The sequence below is a fragment of the Haliaeetus leucocephalus genome, unplaced genomic scaffold (assembly GCF_000737465.1).
Source record: "Haliaeetus leucocephalus isolate CR32 unplaced genomic scaffold, Haliaeetus_leucocephalus-4.0 Scaffold556, whole genome shotgun sequence".
Classification (NCBI taxonomy): domain Eukaryota; kingdom Metazoa; phylum Chordata; class Aves; order Accipitriformes; family Accipitridae; genus Haliaeetus; species Haliaeetus leucocephalus.
The window spans coordinates 6,776,829-6,792,109 of NW_010972992.1; the positions used below are offsets into that span (position 1 = coordinate 6,776,829).

The following is a 15,281-nucleotide window of genomic DNA, read 5'->3' on the forward strand; positions in this document are numbered from 1 at the left end:
CGAGATGAAAAATTAAAAATGTAAATTAGAAAACTGCAGATAAAATACGATTAATTATTTTGAAGAATAAGGCTGGAGTGCTTGGGATATATTACCCTGTAACAGTCATTAACTACTTTGCCACTGCATTGGTTTTCCAAAACATATGCATGGCACCGTGGAATCACACAGCAGAGCCAACGCTGATTTTTAGAACAAGCAGTGAATCTGCTAGGTCAACAATAGTTTAATAATAATAATAAAAAAAGAGGTGTCTGATAGAAAAATCAAGTGTTCTGCAGGAACTCTGTGGGAGACTTACTCAAGTGTGCATTTGGGAAGAAACGTGAACATTTGAAGAAAAAAAAAAAAGACACCTGAATGACTGTTTCTGAGTGCTGAAGATGACCTAGGCTGTATTCTACGCCTTACACCATTTCAGGCTGCAGGATTTTACCTGTAAGCTTTAGCGGTGTGTTTTCTGACTTTCACAGCTACTTTCCTTCCTTTTTCCTCCACTCCCTTTTTTTCACGTCGTCTTCTGCATTACCAAAATGTGATTAGGAGCAGATTTGCAGTGAAATACCCCTCTGCATCAAGCATAAGGGTTTATTCCCCCCCCACACACACTCCCCTTAGCAACGCCACCACACTCCCGTTGCTAAGGAAGAACGCCGCCCGCCCTAGTTTGACCCTCTCCGCGCTCCGTCCCCAGCTCTCCCCGCCCACTCCCCTACTCCACAGCCAATCCGATTCCACTCCCCTTCCCGAGCCCGCCCCGTCATTCCGTCCATCAAAAAATACTCCCCCAGCGCCCGCTTCCCGGAGGCGGTGACGCGCTACGAGCGACGGCGCCCCGGCCCAATGAGAAAACGCCAACGCCGCCGCCGCGCAGGCGCACGGGGAGCGGCGCGTCCTCCGCCCGCGCGCGTGCTGCTGCCGCCGCCGCCGGCGTCGTCATGTCTTGGCTCTTCGGGCTGAACCGCGGCTCGGCCCCGGCGGGCGGAGGGGATGCGGCACCGGGTACGGCCGGTCTCTCCCTTCCACCGGCCCCGGGAGGAGGTACCGGTACGGTGGCGGGAGGTGGAACCGGAGACCGTCAACCGCCCAAGGACAAATGGAGCAACTTCGACCCCACGGGCCTGGAGCGGGCGGCCAAGGCGGCGAGGGAGCTGGACGCGTCCCGTGCGTGAGGGACCGGGGTCGGGGTCTGGGCCTGGGGCTGGGTTGGGGTCGCCCCACAGCTCCCGCCGGCCACAGTTAATCGGTACCTGCCGTGCTGGGGGGGGGGCGCCTTTTCGGAGCGTGTTTGCCCGCCGGCCCGGGCAACCTCGGGCTCTTGTAGTGCTCGCCCGGGGCCGCTGCTGCTTCTTGGTGGGAGCCCGGTGGCCTGTAGGGCCCCGAGGTCGACCCTCCGGGTCGCTGGCTTTCTCGGAGCATCGCCACCGGGGCTTCTGAAGCGGGAGGAAGAAACTTTCTTCAGGTTCCACCTTCAGGAGGTGAAGGAAGCACCTTCTCATTAGGGTAAACTCGTTGCCTTCAGATCACGGGTGGGCTGAGAAGGTTTCCGACTGTCTGTCGGCAGGGAGGGTTGAATGTACGGCTTCAGAGCAGTGCGCTAGACAGTCTTAGCTAGTGCCAGGTTGGATTGAATAGACTGAGCGTTTTCTTACTGGAGAAAAAACCTTTGTACTGTTAATAACCTGTTCCCACTGTCAATTTCAGGCCATGCGAAAGATGCTCTTAGTCTTGCCCAGATGCAAGAGCAGACCTTGCAGCTGGAACAGCAAACAAAGCTTAAGGTATGTTGCATCTCATCACCTGTTGTACAGATAGCCCGCCTCAGGCAACTGCCAGGTTTCTGGGGGGGTATGAGTTGAAGTCTCATTTTCTAGCAATCTGCAGAGAGTGCTAAATTTTTCTTGTTGCTGTTCAGCTTTGGCATAAATAGTTATTTGTCTTTTTAAAAAAAAAAGTCTGGAAGGTGAAGTGCAAATTGATTTGGCTTATTCTCAGGCATATATTATGGCTTTGTTTACAAATTGCGTGTCCTGAGTGGTTTTGTAACTCCTAGAATATCACCACCATTTTCAGGGAATGACAAGGGTGTTCTGCAGGGAACTGTAAAGTAGTTGGGTGGAGGACAGGCTTCTGTTTCTTTTATAAAGGAATTTGGGGATTGTTTATGTTGGTTGGTTTGTTTTTTTTCTAAATAAATTGTATACGATCCTGAAACGGCTAATTATGAGATTTCGTACAATCATATTTTATGATCATATTTTAGCTTTCTTGTGTCATTGGTCAGCTTTGCAGGGCACCACTGATTACAGATGGATTTCTTGGCATATAATTGTCACTAGTGTTTCTCTATAGGATGATGTATTGAGCTTATTTGCAATGATTATCTCTTTTTCTTGATAGGAGTATGAGGCTGCCATAGAACAACTGAAGAATGAGCAGATACGGGTACAAGCAGAAGAGAGACGAAAAACACTCAGTGAAGAAACGAAACAGCATCAAGCAGTAAGGGAATGAGGGGGAAGCCAAGTGATGGGAGGTCTTTTTTTGTCCTTTATGGAAAAGGCAACAATGCATTAATTGCCCCCTTTGGGGGACGGGGGAAAGGGGAGCCCATTTTCTACCCTGGCTTTGTAATTGTGAACTTGATTTGTAGTTATACATGGTTTCGTCATCTTGAACTTTTGTTACCAAGTTCTTGAACGTCTGAAGGAACTGGTAGTAGCAGTTACCCTTATTGTGTGCTCTTTGAAATTTTCCTAAAGAAACTTTCAAGGAAGTGCTATTGGACATGCTGAGATACACCTGTTTGTGTCTAACAGCTGATGGTGTTAAAAGGTTGAAGACTACTGGCTTATCAAGTATATTTGTTAGCCTGGATAATGAAGTGTCTCAAGTTATTTGGATTTCAGTCTTAAGTAGCCTGCAACCCTATTTCTTCCAAGTTTGATCTTTTAGACAGGAAAAAAATACCTCAAGAGAAGAAGTGATGCAAATCTGAGAGTTACCGGAGGCTGTGTTGTAAGCAATGTTGGTGCTTTCTGGTGTGGTTTAGCATGAGTTACTGAAGTGGCAATAATACTGAAATCAGGGAAATGTAAACTAGATTTTAAGCTAATAGCTCACATATGGTGACTTTTTACTTTGAGAGCACAGGGAACTAGGTGATTGATTAATTGATTGTCTAGCTTGGGAAGATAGCTAAACCTGCTTATTTGGCACATGTTGCTTTTTATCCCATCAGAGTTTGGACTTTGAACGGGGCTGGCTCAGGAAGCAGGCTTCACAGTCATCTGTTCTGTTCACGAGTTAGCTCTTGAACTCTTGCAGTTCACAGGGCATCATTTGAAGTCAGAGCAAACTTGATCGTGATTTACTTCTGAAGTGCCATGCTTTGCAGTTGTTGAGGAATCAACTTGCAAGCTGTTCTGCTGTCTGTTTGGAATAGAGAATAATATCATCCCTTGTACAGAGTCCTCCTTGCTGATGGACATGGGCCCTCAGACCACTTTCAGTTGAGTGTAGGTGACGTGGGTTTATTTGCCAGTTGCAGTCGAAAATCAATGAGAGAAATTAATGAGGAACAAGAAAATCAATCAGAAACAGAGCTCATCTGACAGGCAGCATATCTTGACAGTTCTATTGCTTTCAATCACCAGTCCAGGTAATGTGTTTTAGAACATGAGAAAAATGTTTTTCCCAGTAGACAAAGTCTCCTTTTCTGGCCAAGGCACACTTGTTCTTTGTTTTTATACCTGTGATACCTTAAAATGAAGTCAGACTATATAGATTTCTCAGCATAGAGGAGTTTTGGTGCTGACTGAGGATGTTTTGCACCAAACTTTGCCCTGTTCATATTCAAACCCGGGTTTATTTTGGGGGGTGGGAGGATGTTTTTTTCCCTCCGGCATGTTCCAAACCTAATTGCCCTCAGAACTAGGTTCCCTCTTAAATGCCTAATATTTATTTTTTGAATTCTCTTTTTTTTTTTTTTTTTTTTTATCTTGAAGCGAGCCCAATACCAGGACAAATTGGCAAGGCAGCGCTATGATGAACAGATGCGACAGCAGGTATGATGGCTTCCTTCTCTAACCCAGCTGGCAACTGTATAGTAGCTTTCTTAAGTCAAAGTGGTGATCTGGAACTGTGCCCTATTGTGCTGGCCAGATGGCTGATGCTAGGCACAGTTGCTTTCATCTGTACTATTTCCTTGGCATCAACAGTGCTGGCCAGGCAAATCAAAGGTCAGGAATTAGGACAAAGTGGCTAGGAGCATGGGCTTAAGAGTACGAATCTGGGAGATGCGGAGGGGGAGAATGCACTTCAACTTGAGCACTAGCTTCTTGAAAACATTTGTAGTACTTAAGTTTACACAAATACCTACTTGTCCGAGTTCTTACAACTTGAACACATCTTCTGCTGTCATCTCTGCCTGTAGCAACTGGCTAATGAAGAAAATCTGAGGAAGCAGGAGGAATCTGTGCAGAAGCAGGAAGCCATGAGGCGTGGTAAGCTGGTAACTTTTCTTTTGCTAGTGACAGAGTGGGTGGGCGGGCGGGCGTGTGAGTTCTCTGTACTGATCTTTGACTCCTTGTCGGTATTGGTTGATGCTCCATTAGGGTCATGTGTTAATGTCATGTTGGCAAGTAATGGGTAAATCCCAGTAGTACTAGAACTACCCATTGCTTCCAAGATTAGTTTTAGAAGTGGCTGTACTCCTAAACGTCTGCCCTGTGGTACTTGGATTTCCCAATGAACTGTCAGGATCTCCTGATATAGCAAGTGAAATTCTGATTTTGTACTGGGACAATCTAAAATAGAACCAGTTTTGAGGAGGGAAGAGAAACAAAATAGCTCTTGGGAGGAACGGCTGAATCCGTGTCACCTAGTCTCCACTGTTTCCTGTAGAAAATAAAAGCTGAGTAATGAAGTTTTAGTCTGAAACTTGCTTTGTTTCTTTTCATTGTTGTGGAATTGCCAGAATCACTGGGTTTGCAGAACTCCAGTGGGACTCCACTAGGGCACAGGTCTTAGAAATGTAAGGCGATTTGTGTATGACCAAACCGGGCTGGAAGGCTGATTTGCTCTGTACGCAGTCGTGGACTGCTGTGTTGTCCGCTCCTTGCTGCCATCTGGTGTACTCTCAGTGTTTGTCGGTATCTTTGAGGGAAGTATTGCAGCAACCATGTAACAACGCTCAGTGGTGAAACCTTGTAGGAGAGGGTGATTCTAGTCTTGTATGCACCTACTCAGAGGCACCAAGATAGGAACGTTGAGGTAACCTGTCCAGCATTCAGGTATCAAGATGTGTACCAGGTATTAAGTAGCTAGGTCATCCAGTCAGGACTTCTTGCAGTGACGCTGAAGATAGAGGGTGCTGTCTGTGAAGTCCTCATCTCCTGGGTTGTTCTTAGGTTTCTCATTCACTCTCCATTCACATCAATCTTAATGTGTCTTTTGCAATTCTGTGTGTCTGAAGTAACAGAGCTTCCAAAATCCCCTTTGGGACAGCACTGTACGGGCAACTCTGTTTTCCTTCTCTTCCTTACAAGCAGTGTATGTTACACTGTGTAGTTACTTGCCCAGGGTTGTCCTTTGTTGTCTGTAGCAGGTCACCCTTTCTCTCTGAAATTATGTTAATGAGCAGCAGCAGCGCGTACCAGTGTGGTTTTTCACTCTCTGTTGCTTTATCCTTTGTCTAGTTCATCTCTGACTAAAGTTTGCCCTGAGCAATTTTTCTGGTAATGAACTTCAGAAATGAAGCGTGATTATTGTCTTGCAGTGTGCCATCTGGAGAAGGCCACCTATTTGGTGTGTGATCCCTCTGAGCACAGAGGGAAAATTCCTTGTCTTGTCTTCTGTGATATTGTACTGGTTGGCTGCCTTTTGGGGGAGGGTGGGAGGGAATTAAGATCTTGAAGTCTGCTGCTATGGGACTACACACAGCTGTTGCGAAGCCAGGATGAAGCAATGCATCTCTTTCACCTGCCTGATACCTGGGATTAAGCCAGCCCAAAAGATTGTCCTCTTTTTTCCTTTTTTTTTTTTAAGCTACTGTAGAGCGAGAGATGGAGCTGCGGCATAAGAATGAAATGTTGCGTGTCGAGGCAGAGGCAAGAGCCCGTGCCAAGGCTGAGCGGGAGAACGCAGACATCATTCGGGAGCAGATCCGTTTAAAAGCTGCTGAACATCGCCAAACTGTGTTGGAGTCCCTCAAGTATGTGCGAGCCAGGAGAAGGGCATGGGTTGCCTCACTGCTTTTGCAGATTTCTCCCGTCATGTAGGAAACCTTGCTGTTTATTCCTCTAAGCTCTGAGGAATATCAAAAGTTAGTTTGTATACTCTTGTACTCTGAACAATAGGAATTATATTAGAGAACCCTGTCTTTCACTTGTCTTGCTACATTGTCATCTGAACGTGAACCAAAGAGACTATTTATAGAGTTGTGAATTTTATACAGTTTTTCTAACAAATTACTTCAAGCCTTATTTGCTAAGATTGAGACTCAATTACTCTGAAAACTCTGAGAGTCCTTTCTGTTTCTGAATAAATGCCATAAAGGTATAAAGCGGTCTGTCTCCAAAGGGGTGGGCATTTAGGTTTGTAATTTTTTAGGTTTAGGTCCTTCGAGATTTTGAATAAAAAAAGCTTTAGAATTAAATACCTTTTATTACAGTTCAGCACCAATAATTTATTAAAGACAGACATTGATATTATCTTAATGTCAAATGCTCTTCTGGATTTAATTCCAGATCAGGTATAGACATCAGATGATTATAAATATATTTGCCATGCTTGTTCATGTTTCAGTTCCCAGGGGAGCCCTCAATTAGCTTTGACTGGTTCTGAAGAAGATCATTATAAAGTTGTCTTGTAAATTGCTTCGATTCAGTCTTTGAAATCCCTTTCTCTTCTGCTTGCCTTGCTGCTTGCTTACCATAGGACAGCTGGGATGCTCTTCGGGGAAGGATTCCGTGCTTTTGTAACAGACTGGGATAAAGTTACGGCCACGGTAAGATTGTAACATGTATTGATAACTTCCAGAAAAGTCTGTCTGTAAATATGTGTTAAACTCTTTGATATGTTTATAAACTGTAAACCACTGCGGGAGTTTGCTGATCACTTAGTGCTATCTGCAGTCCTCATTTAAGGAGATGCTGTGCTTCAGATTTTTATTCAGATTAATTCTCATCTTCTCTGTATAGATAATTTGTTTCTCATTGGTCACAAAAGTTCTGGCTTTGATTGATGAACAGCATATAATTGTCTTGTCTTTGGAGGCACCATCACCTTTACAAACACATTTCCTGAAAGTTTGCCAGCTATTACAAGTAATAGATGCAGAATCTGTGAAAAAAGTGGATAAGTCTTTTTCACAGGTTGGTTGGGATTTTTTTCCCACAGATTGTTCTAGAATTTGCTGTCTCTATGTATGTAGGGGAGTAAGGGGTTTACCTAACAGCCAATTAGAGATAACCACAGATTTTTTTTCTTCAAGACCTTGAAAGCAAATTTTGTGTTTGACTGGGCTCTCAGCTGACAAGTTTTCATTCAGGTTTTTAATGACTGATGTTCATTGTACTTCCGTGATGCACAAACGTCTATAAATGTTCATAGGGGAACAGAGCATTATGAAATGTTTAATGCTGCTGTTACAAGACGACTTTGCCAGCGGTGGTTTTGGGGAACAGGGATCTAATTCCCATTTCCTCCCGCCCCTGATGTCTTTTGTATGTTTGCAGTTAAACTACAAACTGAAAATGTTTGGGTTTTTTTAGGAATATTAGGGAAGCTATATTGGAGATGTGTAATAGTCGATCTGGTGGACACAAAAGGGGTTTGTTCCCTCTAAACCAGTGGTCTCAAAAATTTTTTTATTACGTACCCCTTACAGTAAAAAATTTCTGAGAATACTCCCCCAGAAAACAGTAAGAGATGCATCATGAAAGTTTGTTTTGTTTTTAAATTATAATATAAATTATAATATGATTTTAAGGCCACAGAAAGAAATTCTTCAGCATTCTCCTTTTGCGTGCATTCTGTCTGAGTGCAATTTCTTCCCACCAAATTAGCTGCCAAGAACTTGCCTGCTACTCTCATCCCAGGTGGATAGCAGACTGTCAGCTCTCTGTGATCAGGACGCTTGAGGGTACCGTTTTCATCTATGAAGAGCGCTGCTAGTCTCTGGAACTTCAAGACCTTGCAGGACATGATCTAAAACTCACTTAGCTGCTTATCTCACAACTTTATATCTAATTTTGATGTAGCCTAGAGAGCACTTGGAGAACTGTTAGGTGTGCAAAATAAGTTGATTAAAAGCTGAACTAACATCTTTTCACGGGACAAAAGAGCATGGTAGTGGCTTCTTATGGACATAAAGTTGTTTCTCAGTGTACTACTTAAAACTTTACAGTGAAAATATATTTTTAGTAGTATGGCTTGTTAAAATGGACGTTTTGCTTTAAGTCAGTCATTACCATCTGCTCCACCCTCCGGTTTTATACACACAGGCTGATATAAAAGACACTTTGCCCGAGTGCGCTGGGGAGAACAAGACATGCGTTTAGTGGATCCTTTTGTAATCTGTAGGCTGTACCTGGAATGCCTGCACTATTCAGAGCCTTTTGCAGATTAGTGCTTGGTGCTTTTAGCTGCATATTCTCTTGACCCAGATACCGGTTTCCTGCATTATGGTCATTTTTGCTTCTGACAAGCTCTTGTCTTGTGAATTTGGGACATCTGGCTTAAAAAAAAAAAAAGTAAGTATATTTTTGGAAAGGAGGTAACACAGCTGGAACGCATATTTTCTGTTGCTTTGAAAAGTGACTATAAGGTAAGAATTAGCCAGTTATTTTAGGGTTCCTCTAAATTAGCCCTGGATGGATTTTCAGCTCTTCCTGCCTACTGGAAGGGCTGCCTTTTTTCTGCCTCTTCCCATCCAAGCAGAAGCCCAAAGGTTCTGCTCAAAGATTTTTTAGTTTTTTGGGTTTTTTTAGTGGAATTCACTTTGCTTATCAGCCAGAGATTCATTTCTTTGCTAGATACTTCATGATAAACAGATAGGCACTGTAATCAGACCAATTTGTGGAGTTGGCATAGTAGTTGGGTTCTTCTGTGAATGTGAGAGTCGACTAATTTTCCTGTTTGGATACGTAGCTGTCAGTCTTAAAGCTGTATTTCTCTGTATCTTGTATCATGAACTCAGTGAAGTCCAAAAGTCTGAAATACTTCTCTCTGCCTGGATGGATCTGATGTATCAACCTGTAACTCTGCTTAGTACTGGATATTGCTAAAGCAGATGGTATAAGAGTGCGTGAGATCATTTGTCAATGGTACCTTGTTTTTAGAGGGAGGCTGCTAAAAAGGAGGAGTCTCTTTTGTGTTCTAAAGTCCCTGTAAACTGAGATAAATCAGGTGTGGAAGTAATCTTACTCTTTGCATCTTGGAACTCACAATTCTGAACTGTTCATGTTTCCATCCAAAGCAAAGGTGATGTCACATGTTCAAGCAGAGTGAAACTGAACATATGGTGTCTCATGGTTTATTTAACAATGCCATCCTTGTTGTCCTTGAGGCTTTTGACCTTGTTCTGTACTTGTAGTAAAAGTCTGCTTACTTTAAAAGCAATGCTGCAGCTTGCTCTTTTGTCTATCTGGGCTTGCTCTGGTAGGAATTATTGGCATCTAGCTGTAAGCTGACCGCAACTGATTACTTGCACTCAGAACTGTGTGGAACAGTTGGCCTCTTCCCAAACACCTCTCAGTTTAAAAGTAATGCCCCTTGTTCCCTTGCATTTTCAGGTGAATAGGACTTTTGGTAAATCAACTGACTCGCTTGCATACGTACAGACAGATGGAACTGGAGGCTTATGTTTGTGCACATTAAGTGAAGTTTTAAAAAATTTATCAGTGCTCTCAGTCTCTGAGTATTAAGGAAACAATCCTATACATGCTAAAGATTTCTGTAAAGTCTTGCTTTCAAATCCTGTCCTGAAATTTTATTCTTAGCAACCTCCTGGAGTGTCTTTAGTATTGTCAGCACAGCTCGTTGTCTATTCTGACAGCTAGCTATGGTGGAAGAAGCTGCCTGCGAGGCTCTTGGTTTAATATGAGCCAACGTAGTGCTGAACCAAGCCACAACCATAAACCACAGAGAAGCCTGGATTCTGCTTCACCGGCAAATTGATAGGAATGTCTCATGTTCTGGGGTTTCTGAAACAACAGTCTCTGATGCAGTGATGGTAATTCCTGTGGTGGTTTTGGCTTTGAAGCTCCTCTTGAGTACCTATTTTCCTGTTGTGTTGGGTCTGGCATGACTGTTCACCTTTAGCAGGTGTACTCTGGCTAGTCCTTTTTGCTCCCTACTCTGTACTGCCTTGGTGGCAGCCACAGTTCAGATGTTTGTCTTAGCATCTCTAATTCGGCATACGTTTTCTTCTATGGTGAGGGTTAGCGTGGCAGACAGCACCTGGTTGATGCGGGCTTATTCTTAACTGCTTGCACAGAATACCTGAAAAAAACCCCAAACCACGCCACTTTCCCAATGTGCTTTTGTTCATAACACTGGAAGCTAAAGCTTCAGCATTATGGGAGATGCTGTTTTCTCATAGGAGGCTTGTAACTCCGGTTTGTAGCAAAGCCTGATGGCTATTTGTCTTAATGCATATTCTACTCAGTTAAAAGTTTGAAAAGCCACACATGTTTTGAGCAGGGAGTACGTACTTCTGGATATATGACTATATGCATTACTTGTGCTTCCGCTGCCTTTCACACTGTGAGATGCAAGAGCACTAAATGCCCTATGAATAGGGAATGTAAGACCTTGACTGAACAGCGATAAAACATCTTACCAAAAGTAAACCCCTATTGGTCAGCATTTGTCCTGAATCTTAATTCCCCACCACAGGGCATGCTACACACAATAGCGTTGCCTTGCCAAGTGTTTTTCCTAATCCTTCCCCCTTTTCTTTGCAGGTGGCAGGCCTAACCCTGCTGGCAGTGGGTGTTTACTCTGCCAAGAATGCCACTGCAGTAGCAGGGCGATACATAGAAGCACGTTTGGGCAAACCTTCCCTGGTGAGAGAAACCTCACGCATTACTGTACTGGAGGCACTGAAGCATCCTATCAAGGTAAAGTTTAGCTTTGGTTTTGTGTTGCACTCAGCCATGGGGATGCAAAACTCCTTTTGCAGCTCTTTGTGTCAGGCAGGGAGCTGTCAATGGCTCTGTGAATAATAGTACTATTGGAGATAGCATAGGTGGGCGGAGATCATTGTCATTTCATATGACCTTTTTGTCTAGGTGAGTTGTCAAAACTGTGGTTGGTATCTACATGTCAGTAATTGAATTTGTCCTCTCCAGGTTGGTAAGCGTCTTACCAGCAAGGCTCAGGACGCCCTTGAAGGAGTTGTTCTCAGTGTGAGTACTCTATTTTGCTGTCTTGGTCTGTGAAGGATGACTTTGGAATCTAAATGAGAACGGCTGGTTCCTTAGCTCACTTCAAAAGCTGTAATTCCAGTAATTCTGGAGACATAGCACCCTCAGGGCACTGAGACTGTAAATAAGCTCCCATGTTCAGTGTGACACGTGTTAAGCACTCTGTTAACCTTTTTTTCTCTGTGCAAAGCAGCTGGAAGTCTTAGTTCAGTTCTCGCCTTGCTACAGTTTTTCTCTGTAGTCAGCATGTTAATATACAGACTTCCACTTGTCTCATCTAATCTGTTAAGGATTACTGAACCTAGATCTGCTTGTAAGCCAAAAAGCCAAAGAAGCATAAGCATTTGCCCATCTTGTGAATGGTTCTTAACTTGCTAATTAGGGCTGCTTCTGTATATTTGCTTCTGAATTTGATTCCTGGATATGAGGCAAATTTAAGTGCTTCTTGAAGCTGCTGAGAGAAAATGCTCCTGCAAGAAGCAGCTTTCTCCCAGTATCTCTACAAATGCAGTAGTAAGTATGAACATGAATGTTTATGACTTACATGAAAGAATTATTACTGCAAAGAGTTGCTTATGTTTTGACATATCCCTCCCATGGCATCCAGTAGGAAGTGAATACTTAGGTGTTATCAGTTCTTACAGTAGTTACTGCACTGCTGCTTTTTCTTATAAAAGAATTGTAGCCAAGCGGACAGAACTTTAAATTGAGTAAATCCTGACATAGAGGGAGAAATGACCCTGGTCTGAAGTAAGAAGCAGCTGAAGTTAAGGCTTAAAAGCTTGAGACTGTAGGAGTGCTGCCTGCTTCTTGCTGGTACTGATCTGCGAAGCTGATACATGCAGGTCTGTTGGTACTTTCTGTTCCTTAAGTTTAACCCTTTTTTTGCAGCCACAGTTAGAAGCACGTGTGAGAGACATTGCCATAGCAACAAGAAATACAAAAAAGAACAAAAGCCTGTACAGGAATATTCTTATGTATGGTCCCCCTGGCACTGGAAAGACGCTCTTTGCCAAGGTAAAACCCTGCCAAGATTCTGACAACCTGCATGTTGCAGGGTGCTCTGAAAACTTCAAGGTCCAAGCACCCTCCCTAGTCAAATCTGTTGCTGTAGTATTGCATAAACATTGTGTTCTTGTGTCTCTGTTGGGAAGGGAGGAAAGGGCATCCAGCCTGCTTCAGCTTTAAATTAGTACAATCACTTGAGTTCTACTGCTAAGTGTAGGCAGAAGAGCCCTTCCATCTGGAAAAGGCACTTGGCAACTGTGACTTGTGAAATCGCAACACCAACCTGTTGTCCCATTTCCACCTCTGTTAATTTTATGCACTTGTCTAAATAGGGTCTTTCCTCCTGTCACTTACTAATCCCAGAGCAGAGAAGAGATAGGTATGGCTTCACTGAGCATGTGCACTACCAGGATAGTTTTTGCATGGATTTGAGTAAGGAATTGATTTTTGAGTTGCTCTTCAGTGCTTGTCCACTAGATCTGAGGTTTCATATACTTGTTTAACAGTGGCAGATTTGACGTGCTGATGCAAGTTGAATTTTTTTTTCCTCTATCAGTACATTAAACCCATATCCCAGTAGTGTTTTGCTGCCTGCTCTGACAGTATGCCACCTAGTTCGGATTTCTAAAGCCAGTAGAGAGGGACGAATCTAGGAAATGGCAACAGCAGCATAAGGAGAAGGGAGAAGTGTAAGAGCTGAGAGAATTGATTGGCAGTGGACAAAGAAGTTTATTAAACAGTCCAGAAGTTCTCTTAACACTTTTCCCCAGTAGCGTAGAAACTCCCAAGGGGATGGTGGTGGTAGCTGTAAAAGATTGGAGCAGGTCAGGAGGAAGATGGATGTAAGGGTGAGACCTGTATGCTCTAGAGAGGAGAGAATACTATGCTGGGAAGCCGACTGTTTTCTGAGCTATGACTTTTGTACTTGGGTTAAGGGCAGTGATGATACAGATTGCTATTATTGCTGTTCCAAAAAGGTAACATGTCATAGTGTGGTGTCTACTCTGACTCCTGGAGGGCAAAGACATATATGAGTCTGTGGTGGTAAGTAGTAATGCTGTATGACAGGATTCTTGAGACAGATGTAAACACACTTGGATGCAACTGTTAAAGCTTCCAGCTTTGGGCTGATACAAAACACTAAATGTTAGTAGCAGGAACTGGGTGGTTTTAAAGGGCAGAGCAAAGCTTTTTTTCAGCCTCCTGCTGCATAGCAGGTAACTGGTTGGATTCAGCTAAGCATGTTTTGTGGGGCTGTTGCTGATCTGCTTGGGCTGACTTGTTCATTTTAACCTTCAGATGACTTTTCCTCACTTGGCAGAACTGGATAGCCAGGTCTGGGTCAGCTAATAGTATGTTAACTCAGCCTGCTGTCTGTTACCATGGCAGAGCTCAATTGGTAGCTGCTTTGTGAACTGCTTTCTGAAATGGAGGAGAGAGAGAGAGATCTTCCTATCTTTTGGCTTCAAATCCTAGCAAAGTCTGTTCTTACAGATACAGGCATTTGTGGGCTAATTTGCCACTGAGATGTTGTAGTGAGGCGGAGTGCAGGTTTAAGCTGGGACCTTAATTACAACGTTACATGGCTCTTAGTAGACCTGTTTGGGCTGAAGTAGAGGGAGGCATTGCCAAGGCTATAGTTCTGCCCTGCAGTGACATGACAGCCTAAGCAAACTTTGGTCAGTGCAAGCCATAGGCTCTTCTGATGCACTTGGCTAATGTTGGCTACATCCTGTCAAACTTGCTTTATGGATAGACTTGCATTTTCTGTCCTAGCAAAAAATCAAAGAGGATTTTTTTTTTTTTTTTACCTGCAGGCTTAAGGAAGGTATTTCCAGCATGCCTCAGGAGCTTCATCAAAACCTTTCACTTAGTAGTCACCATACCAATGAGTCTGGCTTTAAAACACAGGCAGGCTTTAAAACACAAAGGGAAAATTCTGTTATTTTGTCCAAATACTCATCAGGTTCACTGACCATTTAATTCCAGGCTTTTAACTTTTTTTTTTAAAGGAATAAAATTTTCTGAGAGTTGTATTAGTTAAGCATCTAAGAGAGAGTAGAATCCTGTTATAAACTAGACCATGAAGAAAACAGTGGAAGAAATAAACAATACAGAAGTTAAAGATGAAGGTCTAAGCACTCTGAGCATTAAAATTTTGTGCGCTGCCACAAGACTAAACTTCCATCTTTCATTCCCATTCAGAGCAATGGTGAAATCTGCCCCTAAGTGACTAAAGAAGTATTCTCTTCTCTGAGAGCATACTTTCCCTCTGCAAATAAGCATGCTGATAGGACTAAACTACTTTTATTTCCCTCCTCCTCTTCCGTGGTCTTGCAGTGAAAGAGAGTGCTTAACTCACTGTTTTTGTTTCCTTCCAGAAATTAGCTGTGCACTCGGGCATGGATTATGCCATCATGACAGGTGGCGATGTTGCCCCCATGGGGCGGGAAGGAGTTACTGCCATGCATAAGCTCTTTGACTGGGCAAACACCAGTAGGAGAGGGTAAGTAGAGGTTCCTCTGAATACTGAATTCGGTTTCTTGCTCAGAGAAACTCACTGCAACGATGTAGTTCAGACCCCTGATCTCTGTTTGTTATTGAATGATACTCTTGCACAGATGAGGTAATACTGACCAGGCATAACATCTCCTAAAGTTTTCCTGGAATGGATGAATTCTTGCTGCTTAGTAATATTTAAAAGGCTGAAAGCTTTTGCTCTTCTGCTCCCTCAAACCCTTCTTGTTTACTTCAGATTTTCTAGATCAGTCATTGCTTGACTCTCTGCTGATCTCACCAGGCAGGTGGAGAAATATTGCCTGCTTGAAGGCTGGGACGCAT

General features: G+C 43.4%; 1 protein-coding gene across 9 annotated transcripts in view; it reads left to right on the forward strand.

Annotated features, from left to right (window-relative positions):
* Positions 1–934: 934 nt before the first annotated feature.
* ATAD3A (ATPase family, AAA domain containing 3A) overlaps positions 935–15,281 on the forward strand; it is a 38,845-nt gene continuing 24,498 nt past the window's right edge. For 5 of the 9 annotated variants that reach the window (XM_010577421.1, XM_010577423.1, XM_010577420.1 and 2 more), the window contains exons 1-11: positions 935–1,164; positions 1,705–1,781; positions 2,401–2,502; positions 4,008–4,067; positions 4,436–4,505; positions 6,049–6,214; positions 6,940–7,009; positions 10,971–11,126; positions 11,358–11,414; positions 12,324–12,449; positions 14,822–14,946. In XM_010577421.1, coding sequence (XP_010575723.1) covers positions 939–1,164; positions 1,705–1,781; positions 2,401–2,502; positions 4,008–4,067; positions 4,436–4,505; positions 6,049–6,214; positions 6,940–7,009; positions 10,971–11,126; positions 11,358–11,414; positions 12,324–12,449; positions 14,822–14,946 — 1,235 coding nt within the window. In that variant the 5' untranslated portion in view covers positions 935–938. Of the gene's footprint in view, positions 1,165–1,704; positions 1,782–2,400; positions 2,503–4,007; positions 4,068–4,435; positions 4,506–6,048; positions 6,215–6,939; positions 7,010–10,970; positions 11,127–11,357; positions 11,415–12,323; positions 12,450–14,821; positions 14,947–15,281 lie in introns of those variants that run through there. The other 4 variants (XM_010577426.1, XM_010577427.1, XM_010577430.1 and 1 more) reach the window with 4 other exon arrangements.